General features: G+C 36.1%; 1 protein-coding gene across 1 annotated transcript; it reads left to right on the top strand.

Moving 5' to 3' along the window:
• The first annotated feature begins 10,811 nt into the window (after nt 1-10,811).
• Nucleotides 10,812-13,917, top strand: LOC129001216 (ER membrane protein complex subunit 4-like). The gene is made up of 4 exons (XM_054428440.1): nt 10,812-11,009; nt 11,819-11,969; nt 12,420-12,537; nt 13,717-13,917. The coding sequence occupies exons 1-4, from the start codon at nt 10,936-10,938 to the stop codon at nt 13,911-13,913; spliced, it is 540 nt and encodes a 179-aa protein (XP_054284415.1). The 5' UTR covers nt 10,812-10,935; the 3' UTR covers nt 13,914-13,917.
• The last annotated feature ends 9 nt before the right edge of the window (nt 13,918-13,926 follow it).

Below are 13,926 nucleotides of genomic sequence, written 5' to 3'. Positions count from 1 at the left end.
AATTATGGACATTTTTATATGCATGATCTGTGGATGCGATACTATTAAACATTTTAAGGATAGTCTGTAAAACAACACTATAAAGAAAATTTTTTACCGTGCATGGTTTGTATATTTTAAACACTCTTCACTATGTTTATAAAGATAAAACACTGAAGTGTTCCATTAATACAATACAAGGTGGAAAAATCTTATTGTAAAAAGTCATCATCGGCTAGAACTTTAAAAAATGAGCCTTTATATACTAAATCATCTATTATTATTATACTAGGGGTTGTCCAGTGGTCGAAAACTCAACCAAAAATATGTTATGTACAGACTTCTCAATTTTCACCCCATGCTGTAAATAAAACACGTGATTGGATTTTCCATTTCTTTTGATTTACTGTTCATATTTTGTTGTTATTTAGGTCACCAGCATGGGAATACTTAAGGCCCATGGTTATTATTTATAATTTTTAAATTCATTTTACGTGCTTATTTTTGAATCTATTTTAATTTCCGCACATCAACATGAAAATATCTTTTTAACGCAGTATGTGTGGATATTCCCCGTGATGCACATGAGCTGAGAAAAAAGTTTTATAGAAACATGCTTGTCTATTAATATAGATAGATATTTAATAGACCAACATGTATTTTGTGATCATTGTTTTTTGTTTTGAAGCTGCTACGCATTCAATCACCAAGTTTAAGGCAGTGGCGTCATTTCACCAAATCCTTGGGGGGGGGGCAAACACTCCACTATGCACAAATGCCACCCTGCCCCCCCCCCCCCCCCAAATGACGCCCCTGGAAGGTGTCGTTGGATAGGTTGTTGCACCTAGATTTTCCATCAAACGGAACATTTTTTAAATTTGATCAGGGCTCTGTCCCAGTGGCCTCAAAGTTCCTCTGTTATCCCTATGGAGAAAATATAAATGAACACATGAATACTTTGAAATTTACACCAACATTTTAAACAGCTGGTTAAATATTAAAATTGAAACGTGTGCTATAAGGATTAAGTACCTTCTTAAATCTGTGTTTAACCATAGATGGTTTTACCTTCTTCATATCGTTTAGTTTTGTGTAACAATTTCCTTCCTTTATTTTGTTTCATTCAATTAACTCTTACTTTTTTAACCCCCCCCCCATTTTTTAGTAATTTGTTTAGTAGCCTTTTACTTTGAATTCAAATTGTGTATGTGTGAAACTTTGAACTCCTAAAACTGTTATTTGAAGAAGCTATCTTTTCATAAGAAGAAACAATGGCCATAATCACATACTCTTCCAGAACTCCATGTGTGGTAACCTATAATAGTATCTAAATTAAAACCAAAAGTCCATAAATATAATTTTGTTTTATCAAAATTAAGTTCATTATCCCTTCATACAGTTCACTTTATTAGTAAAATACCCCCGCCGCAGCAAACCTGCCGACTAAGCGAATTTCCATTTGTCTTAATTGATTTTCAATTAAATATATTTTAATAACATTAGGTTTAACGAGTACCTAGGTTTGCTGCTACAAGGAAACTAATAAAGTGTGTTTTTTTGTAAAATACTGATAGATTAGTACAAAATAAATAAATTTGATCAAAATACAAAATATATCCATAAACAAGCAAACTACTACATTTGACAATATTCTCCATAAGAATAACATGGGAATTTTAAATTTACAATTTTTTTTATTTTCTCCGTTACTATTAACCGAACAAAAATACTTTTATATACTAAATTAATTGTTTTTTAAGCTCTTTAAAAAGGTCTAAAGAGAAATTGGGAAATTTTGTGTTTTGAGGGTCAAAAGTGAGAAAACCCCATTTTTACCCCGCAAAGCCCCGTTCCCATGGTCCGATCATGCTGGTTCGCGAACTCATTCAAGTTTATCCCGCTTTACACCTTTAAACCAAATTTCATCAAAATCGGACAAAAAATACTCAAGTTATCGCGTTCACGGACGTGTATATATATATATGTCACATATATGCATATATAAAAATTTGAACGAATGGTATTTTTGGCCTCTGGGGACATCAAAATGAAAAAGTAAATCGGTCCCGGGTCTAGGCCTTACCGTGCCACCTACGGTAATAGCTACTTCCCTATAGGGAAATTCGCTAAAAGCCTTTTTAGGAATACACCAAACTAATTGTGGTGTATTCAAGATCTTTCTTTTACTGAAACTAAACAACAGGACATTTTTATGAGAGGAGAATATAAATGTCAAAGGAACAGTTATTGTTTATCGAGTTCCATACATTGTAAGGGATAGCAACTACATTCTCCTCTGTGATTATTTAAGATAAGTGCTCTAAGAATCATACATTCTTGATATTAGTTTTGAGTTTTGAACATGTTTTCCATAATGGAAAAGAAAATTATTTTGATTATATCGAATAGGTAAGGATGGTCGGGTTTGGGCATTTGCCGTGATCACAGAAGATGACGTTTCCGTGACCGCGGGAGACGATGATCATAATGAAAACGATCACGATATTAAGGATTTATTTTGCAACTTTAATACTTTCTTATGAAATGGCGACCATACAATGTAGGTATTAAGCCAAGTATGAATGGAGATGAGTGTAGGATGAGTGGCGCGATCTTGTAGTCTTGTTAGTGACTAAGGCCGACATTCCTTAGACACAGCTGTCAATTAATAGCCCAAACAGCTAATGGCAACTAAGGGACCTACAGTTTATAGTGGAATCCGAACCACATTTTTTCCTTGGTATATACGAATTGGTCTAATTATCATGATAGTACTGCGGATAGTCGTAATACTCACTAGTGCGGACGTTAATCCACACCAGGGAGTATCCCATCCACAGTGCATACCTATAAATATCCACAATCCGTGACCTCCTAGTAGCTGGATTACAGGACGACGCACTGGCTCACTGAATTTTAGAAATTTCATGTAAAATGAAAATCATTTATTTACACATGCAAAGTTAGGGCCACATGGCCCTTTCTAAAGTTCGGCATTATGTTGAAAGGAAATATGTCAAGTGAGTGGCTAAACTACAAGACTCATCAACCAAAGTTGAAAGGGGATTAATTAACCTAGTGATGGAAAACAAGTTATTCAGATACCTGTAAGGTGGAAAGGGGAAAGGAAATCCACACTTTTGCCGTGGGCCTTAGTTTATGGCAAATATCAGAAATACTCAGTCCAGACAATGCAACTTTTAACTTTAGTGGTGCACTGCGTACAAGACTCATCAACCAAAGTTGAAAGGGGATTATACTGTTTATACGCCTTGCAAGAGTTGGACAACGAACCCCTTTTTGTAACGTGACACGTCCGCCACGAAAAGTATATGTAGATATTTTTATAGTGTTTAGTAAATATGTAAATAGAAATAACATGACGCAATCTATCCGACATGTCGGTCAACGATGTTGAAGACAAGTATTCAAGTATTAAACTGTTCTATGAAATGGTGACCATACAAAGTAGGTATTTTAAGCCAAGTATGAATGGAGATGAGTGGCGCGATCTTGTAGTCTTGTTAGTGACTAAGGATGAGTTAATAGCCCATACAGCTAACGGCAACTAAGGGACCTACAGTTTATAGTGGAATCCGAACCACATTTTTGCCTTGGTAATTACGAATTGGTCTAATTATCAGGATTAACCTCGTGCTGTAGAATTTCGCAGTGTATGGTACCCACTCTTAAGGATAATTGTCAAACATTGAAGATAGAAAAATGCTACCGTTATCGCGTAACATAATAAATTATTCAAAATACTACTCTCTGGAGGTTTTTTTGTTTGAAATCGCTACCGTATCGTCTGCAGTTGATCTGCCATCTGTCGACTGTCGTTGTCGATCTGGGGCCCTATTTTTGAAATGGTTGACTGTTGAGTTGAGTGTCGAGTCATAATCGTTTCGTATTTTTGAAACTATTGACAGTCGACTTATCCAACCAAAACTACTCACTACCTACTGAGCTGTTGAGTGGACGGTTGACTGCACTTTCTTCTTCCTCTTTCGGTAAAAAATTGCTCTTTTTGAGTCGACGCCATATTGTTATTGCTTTAATTAATTTATTAATTGCGATTAGAGGTTATGTATTTGTTGTCAATGTATTAGCACCCAATACTTTATGCGATTGTTTTCTGTAGAATAATTACATTTTAATTTTATTATTACTGTGTCAATACTAGACTATTTATTCAAGCGTTTTTTCCTTGTAGATGAGTGAACGAAGTGAACGAATCTATGTATCGTGTATAGCGGAGTCGGAGAAAAGTTGTCCGCTGGAGTATGTGTGTGTGTGTGTTCGCACCTAAAACTCAAGAACCGTTGCTCTTATAGCGTTCAAATTTTGCACAAATAGTTATGACACCAGTGTAAAGACACCATTAAAATTCTAGACGATTCCGCTCAGTAGTAATTATAAAATACTTAAAACACATTTTTAAATTTGTCCCATAAGAATAACATTAGGAGCTACCTTCTTCTTCTTTTTATTTGTTTACGTTTTGCGACCAACAATTTTGTTGTCTACTTAAGACAGAGAGAACGACTTTTACTCTAAGCTCTTTCATTCATGGAGTAAACAGTTTGGCGTCTATGAATATATATCATTATAATTTCACAGCTTTCAGAATAATGTTATTTAAGCTAATTAAATCTCACAACTTTCATAATAATAAATTGAATTAACAATATTAGTCGGCAGTTATACAGGGTGAGTTTCTACTGACCGTGTTAACTTCGCCAGTGGGTTCTACTCACTAAAAGGAACAAAAAAGTTCCTATAAACCCATGTCCGATTTTCGACCGTTTGGCTGTTTTGGGGGATTTTGTGTTTTTCTTATTTTATTAGACTTTGCTCCACAATTTATGTAATATAAACTTAACCAATTACTTTAGAGAGTTATAGTTAAAATCATTGGAAAGAACATTAAATTTGCTATAAATCAAAGGTTTCATTCAACAATTATACCATTACATAGTCCACGTTATAACCAAAATAAAGTAAAAATGTCATTAAATTAATTAATTACGATAATTTTCATGGGCCTCCTTTGATACATAAACCTGCATTTATGCAATGTTGAAATGCATAAAAAACTTGGCATTTTAATAATCTTTCAAATGATATGCTATTCAATACTATTATTGATATAAACCAGTGAGAAATTACTAATGAAATACAATAAAACACGGTTTACAGATTTTGTTTTTGCACAGTTTTACTGTTAATAATAATTACTGTATACTCGATGATGTATTTTATTGAACTATCTGATAAAATTTGTACATTATTTTAACTTTTAAATATTTATTAAAATTATCTGAATTAATAAAATGTATAAACTCAAGGTTTTTCACATTTTCAAAGATGTAGTGTGTTTGATTCTTAAATGCTGTGTAATTAGTTTTACCTTGTGCTTGATTAAGTCAGCTTTTATTGATTTGTCATCTATAGCTAGATAACTCAGCTGCTTGAACATACCTTGTTGAGTAATTTGCTGTTTTAACTTTATATTTCCAAGTCAATTAAGAGTTTTTCAACATTTATTAAAACATGGAGCCTTTTACCAATCAAGATTATGCCAACATGATGAATACAGTAATTATTATTAACAGTAAAACTGTGCAAAAACAAAATCTGTAAACCGTGTTTTATTGTAGTTTATTAGTAATTTCTCACTGGTTTATATCAATAATAGTATTGAATAGCATATCATTTGAAAGATTATTAAAATGCCAAGTTTTTTATGTATTTCAACATTGCATAAATGCAGGTTTATGTATCAAAGGAGGCCCATGAAAATTATCGTAATTAATTAATTTAATGACTTTTTACTTTATTTTGGTTATAACGTGGACTATGTAATGGTATAATTGTTGAATGAAACCTTTGATTTATAGCAAATTTAATGTTCTTTCCAATGATTTTAACTATAACTCTCTAAAGTAATTGGTTAAGTTCTTATTACACAAATTGTGGAGCAAAGTCTAATAAAATAAACGGTCGAAAATCGGACATGGGTTTATAGGAACTTTTTTGTTCCTTTTAGTGAGAAGAACCCACTGGCGAAGTTAACACGGTCAGTAGAAACTCACCCTGTATACCGTTTATGTTCAGTATTAAAATGTCGCCTTTTAATTAAAAGTATATAGGTATGTATGTATTTAGAACAAAGCAGCTTTTTACATTATTCAATTTAATGTTGGCATTGAATATTAAATATTCAAAAATGTTGGTATATTTTTATACTAAAATACTATGCGAAGGGGGGGGAACAGGTCCCCGACGTAGAGAGTAGTAAAGAAAGCGGAAAGGTGAGCAGTGAAAAGAAAGGAGTACGGAAACCCTTTATGACTGTTAAATTAACGTATCTGTAATACTTAAATGCAATGGAAAGATAGGGAAACAGGTCTACGATGTAGGAAGTAGTGAAGGAAATAGTGAAGGAAGTAGTCAAGGCGAGCGCTGCGGAGTGTGGGGGGCCTTTATGACAGTTAGAATAATGTATCTGCAATTCTAAAAATGCTATGGGAAGGGAGAGAAACAGGTCCACGATGTAGGAAGTGGTGAAGGAAGTAGTCAAAGTGAGCAGTCCGGAGTGTGGGAAGCCTTTGTGACAATTAGAATAATGTATCTGCAATTCTAAAAATGCTATAGGAAGGGAGGGAAACAGGTTCACGACACTTAGGAAGTGGTGAAGGAAGTAGTCAAGGCGAGCATTCCGGAGTGTGGGAACCCTTTGTGGCAGTTAGATTAATGTATCTGCCATAATAAAATGCTATAGGAAGAGAGGGAAACAGGTCCATGACTTAGGAAGCGGTGATGGAAGTAGTCAAGGCGAGCAGTCCGGAGTGTAGAAACCCTTTGTGACAGTTAGATTAATATACCTGCAATACTAAAATGCTATAGGAAGGGAGGGAAACAGGTCCACGACGTAGGAAGTGGTAATGGAAGTAGTCGAGGTGAGCATTCTGGAGAGTAGAAACCCTTTGTGACAGTTAGATTAGTGTGACTGCAATTCGAATATGCTATGGGAAGGGAGGGAAACAGGTCCAAGACGAAGTAAGCGGTGATGGAAGTAGTCAAGGCGAGCAGTCCGGAGAGTAGAAACTCTTTGTGACAGTTAGATTAATATACCTGCAATACTAAAATGCTATAGGAAGGGAGGGAAACAGGTCCACGACGTAGGAAGTGGTGAAGGAAGTGGTCAATGTGAGCAGTCCGGAGTGTCGGAAGCCTTTGTGACAATTAGAATAATGTATCTGCAATCCTAAAAATGCTATGGGAAGGGAGGGAAACAGGTTCATGACACTTAGGAAGTAGTGAAGGAAGTAGTCAAGGCGAGCATTCCGGAGTGTGGGAACCCTTTGTGGCAGTTAGATTAATGTATCTGCCATAATGAAATGCTATAGGAAGGGAGGGAAACAGGTCCACGACGTAGGAAGTGGTGATGGAAGTAGTCAAGGCGAGCAGTCCGGAGTGTGGGAACTCTTTGTGATAGTTAGATTAATGTATCTGCAATATTAAAATAATATAGGAAAGGAGGGAAACAGGTCCACGACGTAGGAAGTGGTAATGGAAGTAGTCAAAGCGAGCATTCTGAAATGTAGAAACCCTTTTTGACAGTTAGATTAGTGTAACTGCAATTCTAAAATGCTATAGGAAGGGAGGAAAACTGGTCCACGACGTAGGAAGTGGTAATGGAAGTAGTCGAGGTGAGCATTCTGGAGAGTAGAAACCCTTTTGTGACAGTTAGATTAGTGTGACTGCAATTCGAATATGCTGTGGGAAGGGAGGGAAACAGGTCCACGACGAAGTAAGCGGTGATGGAAGTAGTCAAGGCGAGCAGTCCGGAGAGTAGAAACTCTTTGTGACAGTTAGATTAATATACCTGCAATACTAAAATGCTATAGGAAGGGAGGGAAACAGGTCCACGACGTAGGAAGTGGTGAAGGATGTAGTCAAGGTGAACAGTCCGGAGTGTGGGAACCCTTTGTGAAAGTTAAATTAATCTATTTGAAATTCTAAAATGCTATAGGAAGGGAGGGAAACAGGTCTACGACGTAGGAAGTGGTGAAGAAATTAGTCGAGGCGAGCATTCCGGAGTGTAGAAACCCTTTGTGATAATTAGAATAATGTACAGTATCTGCAATTCTAAAAATGCTATGGGAAGGGAGGGAAACAGGTCCACGACGTAGGAAGTGGTGAAGGGAGTAGTCGAGGCGATGAGTCTGGAGTGTGGGAACCCTTTGTGACAGTTAGATTAATGTATCTGCAATAATAAAATGCTATGAGAAGAGAGGGAAACAGGTCCACGACGTAGGAAGTGGTAAAGGAACAGGAAGTAGTCAAGGTGAACAGTCCAGAGTGTGGGAACTCTTTTTGACAGTTAGATTAACGTATCTGCAATAATAAAATGCTATGAGAAGAGAGGGAAACAGGAATTACATTACGTATATTACCAATGACTTTGGTTAATTAATGGACGAGAAGTTAGGATTGTTGTTGACTGAGATGTGGTTTTTTTTAGAGGTTGGTCCAGCCTCTTTTAACCTCGCCCGTGCGTGGATCGTTTACAGCAAAGCAATTGGTGAGCCGGTACAGTACAAAGGTGAACTGTACTGATAAAATTTAGTGGCAGTGACCAGGGGCCCTATTTTTGAAATGGTTGACAGTTGAGTCAATCGTCAGCGCTCAACTCAACCAACAACATGATTTGGTATTTTTGAAACCCAACAGTTGGGAAGCGAGTTGGGAATCACTAGTTGAGAGACTCGTGGTGGAAATGTAGAGCATACGACCGTCAAAAATTCAGATGACGTCATTTTGAACCAATCACAATGCAGAGTTCTTGCGGACTTCGATTTAACCTCTTCTTACTCTAAAATTTGGCAGCTAATCTCAATCTGCCATATCTGACACTGAGGTAAACTGTCAACTCCGTTCTTGAGAAATTGAGATTGAGGTTATGTCTTGCTTAATCTTAGTGATTGCAAAGTACCTTAACTTAAGTATTAACTAAAGTAAACTAAATAAAGTAATAAACTTAAGTATAAAAAATAAAATTTACTATGGATGTTTGTTTTAGGGTGTAGCTAATTATAAGTTTAGGCATAGGCTGCACTTTACTTTAGGTCCTACACTCATCCTAAATACATTATTATTTGCTTTCTTCGTCTCTATTTCGGAACACATCACCTTATTTTAGTTTCCTTCATCGGTTTGTTTTATGTTATTTTTAATTGTTTTTTATTTAGGTTAAAGCGGCTATTTGCCATTGCACTGAAAGCATATCGTAACTTAAATTAATTTGATCCCTTTATTAGGTGAATGGTATTGAAACAAACTATGATATTGTTTCTCTCTACCACAATCTTAAAACCTTAAATCATAGGTCTAATAACAATAATTATCTTATAATAAGTTCAGTTAGTATGCCTAGTCTATTTCAAACATTCCAACAAGAATAAAACCCTTGATTAAATAGTCTAGTATTGACACAGTAAATAAAATTAAAATGCGATTATTCTACAGAAAACAATCGCATAATTGGGTGCTAATACATTGACAACAAATACATAACCTCTAAATCGCAATTAGTAAATTAAAGCAATAACAAAACAATATGGCGTCGTCTCAAAAAGAGTAATTTTTTGCCGAAAGAGAGGAAGAATAAAGTGCAGTCAACCTCCACTCAACAGCTCGATAGGTGTTGAGTAGTTTTGGTTGTATAAGTCCACCGTCAACCGTTTCAAAAATACGAAACTATTGGAAATAGAATGACTCGACACTCAACTCAACAGTCAACCATTTCAAAAATAGGGCCCCAGGATCTGAACTCACGACATCGCTGCCTTGGGCCCGAAGTTCGCGTGACGCTACCGACTTGAGTCACCGACTCGCCATTATTTGCCCCGACTCATGGGTTGATTTGCCCATACAAATAACATTATTGTGTACACCAGTGACACCGGTAAGTGTGCTAGGTGTGGGTAAACTCTTTCATTATTGCGCTCATGTTCACTCATCCTGTTACGCGCAGAATAAACGTACTACTAGTTAGTATGTTTGAAATAGACTAGGCATACTAATTGAACTTATTATAAGATAATTATTGTTATTAGACCTATGATTTTACGTATTAAAGATTGTGGTAGAGAGAAACAATATCATAGTTTGTTTCAATACCATTCACCTAATAAAGGGATCAAATTAATTTAAGTTACGATGCTTTCAGTGCAATGGCAAATAGCCGCTTTAACCTAAATAAAAACACAATTAAAAATAACATCAAACAAACCGATGAAGGAAACTAAAATAAGGTGATGTGTTTCGAGATAGAGGCGAAGAAAGCAAATAATAATGTATTTAGGATATGCCTAAACTTATAATTAGCTTCACCCTAAAACAAACATCCATAGTAAATTTAATTTTTAATACTTAAGTTTATTTTATAAGTTAAGGTACTTTTGCAATTACTGAGATTGAAGATTAAGCAAGACATAACCTCAATCTCTCAAGAACGGAGTTGACAGTTTACCTCAGTGTCTCGAAATATGGTAGATTGAGATTAGCTGCTAGATTTTAGAGTAAGAAGAGGTTAAATCGAATATCGCAAGAACTCTGCATTGTGATTGGTTCAAAATGACGTCATCTGAATTTCGGGCGGTCGTATGCTCTACATTTCCACCACGAGTCACTCAACTAGTGATTCCCAACTCGCTTCCCAACTGTTGGGTTTCAAAAATACCAAATCCTATTGTTGGTTGAGTTGAGTGCTGACGATTGACTCAACTGTCAACCATTTCAAAAATAGGGCCCCAGATCTGATCTGTCTCGCTGTCTGTGTTTTGGTGTTCCGCGGTTTTCTTTCTGTCGTTGTCGATGTGATCAGATCTGTCTGTGTTCCGCAGTTTTGATAAGTTAAGAAACATCTTCATATTTACATCGAAGGAAATGTCCGTAGCGAATAACACAACTGGTCGTACAAACAGCAGAAAATTTAAGTGGGCTTTGGATCTAAATTCAAGGTAACTTAGGTAGGCTAAGTTTCCTAAAGTATTTAACTTAGGCTATTCTAGGCATAGGCCCTAAGCTGATTAGGCATACTTCGAATGTTTAAAGCCTAATCCATTTCCTGCATCCATTTTACAAAATGAGTGAATTCATAGACTGCCAGAATTTTGAAATGTAAATCAAGATCTTAGGTTTCATTTTATTTGGCTACTTAGGCCTATATTTATTCTGATTCCATTGTTAATCTAATAAAGGTTCTCTCTCTCTCTATTAGGCCTATGACTAGACGAGAATAAGAAAGCTAGTGGTTGGTAATATCATAGATGAATAAATTCCTCTCTAAAAGTCAGTGGTATGCCTAGGCTAATATGAATTAAAATTCTTCGTATAGCCTAGGCCTAAATACCCACTTGACCACAGTCACTGTTTCTAGCTACAAATGACTATTCCACTTTGTATGATGCAGTCCTTCTTTCATTAACCCTAAATTTTGTACTATAAACTATGACTTGGTACCCTAAATTATAACACTCCATCCATTATTGTCATGACTAACAGGACTAGGAGTCAAAAATCAAAGTAAGAATAAGTTACCTGGACAAGTTAAACCATTACCAATTATTCAACCTGACTACGCGACTATCAGGCTTTAACTGATCAATAGGGGTAATATGCCTTCGGGGTAGGGAAAGAGCAACATTATGTTCAATCGATTACTAAAAAGAGGGGCGTTACCGGTAACTCTTGGAACTGCCCAGAGGAAAACTCAATTTTGACACCTGTGAAGGGTCAAAGAAGTAACTAATTACTTTGACATTGACAGATGTAAACAAGAAAAGGCGGCAGACCTGGCTTCACCCCCAGGGTACAACTTTTCTGTGGGCCAGGTTTATACCGAAACTTCCAAAGAGAATGATGCAAACCATTTAATCATCAAGAAATCTTGGGACTTAGCTCTTGGACCTTTAAAGCAAGTAAGTATGTTGGCGAGCAAGTGCCTAAGTAAGTCTTGTACGTAGCTCACAACATATTCATACTCATTTTTTAAAAAATATCCATACACTTGGGAACGAATGGTAAGTAGCCTAAATAAAAAGGTAAGAACTTCCTTTTGGGCCTATTCCCTGCTCTCTAGCCTTTGTTTTATCGTAGTAAGGCACTTTTGAAGGTCTAGTGTTCTTAACCAAATTTGTTTAACGGTTAAAAATATTTTTTTATTTTTGATTTAACAGACCCTGATTACTTTTATTTTATAGTTGGATTGTTAGCAAGCAAAACAAACAGTTTATCAAAATGGATATAAATAGACTGTTAATCCATTAAATCTACTTTCTGTGTTACTTGATTTTCCTTGTTCCTCCAGGGAAATTCAAGTCTATTGTGTATGGTTGCATGAGAAACTATCTAGAGTGATGTTGTTGCAGGTGCCAATGAACCTGTTCATCATGTACATGGCAGGAAACTCAATATCCATTTTCCCTATAATGATGGTGGGGATGTTGATCATTAGACCAATTAAAGCCCTCTTCACTATGCAAACAAGTAAGTTTTAATCAACCAAAACTAAAGTGACTTAATGGGCAGAACTGTAATGGTCTGAATATGTAGGCCCTAATACCTTCAGTGGTTTATAACTACAGTACCTTACATTCCCACAAGCTTGGCGTAGTGTGGAACAGAAAGATGCAGAGTTCAAGAAATTCTGGGAAAAGGGGCAAAAAAAACTGAGACCTAATAAATTATACAGTATACACTTCCTTTTTTATTTCTCATACATAGGATACCGTAATAAATTACCATATTAGTATTGAAAGTCATAAATTAAACTTTTTGGAGAAGACTCAAATACAACATTCTAATCATAGACAATATCCTATCTGTCTCATTTTATCTTGGTTACATAACCACAAATTAAAACACAAATCTTAAAATAGCTTGTAAAAAATAACCTGACTTGTACTTCTTTCCATTTCCTCTTGAAGTACAACCCTCTGAGGTACTTTGGTATTATCCGAAGGCCACCCTTATATAGTGTGCTGGGGCAGTTATGTTAGGTTGGGTTATCACGAATACGTTTGTAGGACTTTCGTTGATTTGTTATGAATCGAACAATACCAGATAAGTCACACTTTCACCCGCTAAACCACCTCCAAATAGGCCAAGGTCAGGTCGTTGACCAGAGCGCACGCATCCCCTGTCACCCCCTTTATCTGGGTCAGTCCTTGACTCATCTCAATTCATAACGAAACTAGGAAAGTCCTACAAGCATACTAGTGATAACCCAACCTAACATAACCTCCGCAGTGCGCTGTATACCTACTTAGCGAAGTACATATGGCAGCTAGCGGCGGCAACACATTCAACTTAATCCTCGCCGACATCGCTGCCTTCTGGGAGGCTGGTAATCATAATCATGTCAAATTTGGACAGCAAGTCAATTTAAGTATGTTCTTTCCAATTATGTATTTTTTTTTACTACAATAAAAAATCCCTCTAAAATAAGTGGCCTCTAGATAATACTTAAGTTCCCTGTTGATTTGAATCCTTCTGCTATCACTTAATGATGTTAGGTATCTAAAAAAAAGTTGAAGTGAGATAGTAAAAAGACTTAGGTTTGGACATGCCAATGGGGTAACACTATATAAACTGTAGTAAAATAGTTATATTTTGGAAATTTGTGAAATAAATGGTATAAGCCTAACTCAATTTAATTTTTTTAAGCTTTCAAGATGATTGAAGGGAGTCATGCTGCCGGACAGAAGATTGTGTATTTCCTCGGCAATATTGTCAACATCGCACTGGCCTTGTACAAGTGTCAGTTCATGGGTCTGTTACCAACTCACACTTCTGATTGGCTCGCCTTTGTTGAGCCTCAGATAAGAATGGAGTACAGTGGTGGAGGCGCAGTCTTCACATAACCTTCAGCCTAAG

This window comes from Macrosteles quadrilineatus, unplaced genomic scaffold (genome assembly GCF_028750875.1).
Source record: "Macrosteles quadrilineatus isolate MER2022 unplaced genomic scaffold, UCM_ALF_1.0 Scaffold_8__2_contigs__length_117827958, whole genome shotgun sequence".
Classification (NCBI taxonomy): Eukaryota; Metazoa; Arthropoda; class Insecta; order Hemiptera; family Cicadellidae; genus Macrosteles; species Macrosteles quadrilineatus.
This window is presented reverse-complemented; position numbering and strand designations above follow the sequence as displayed.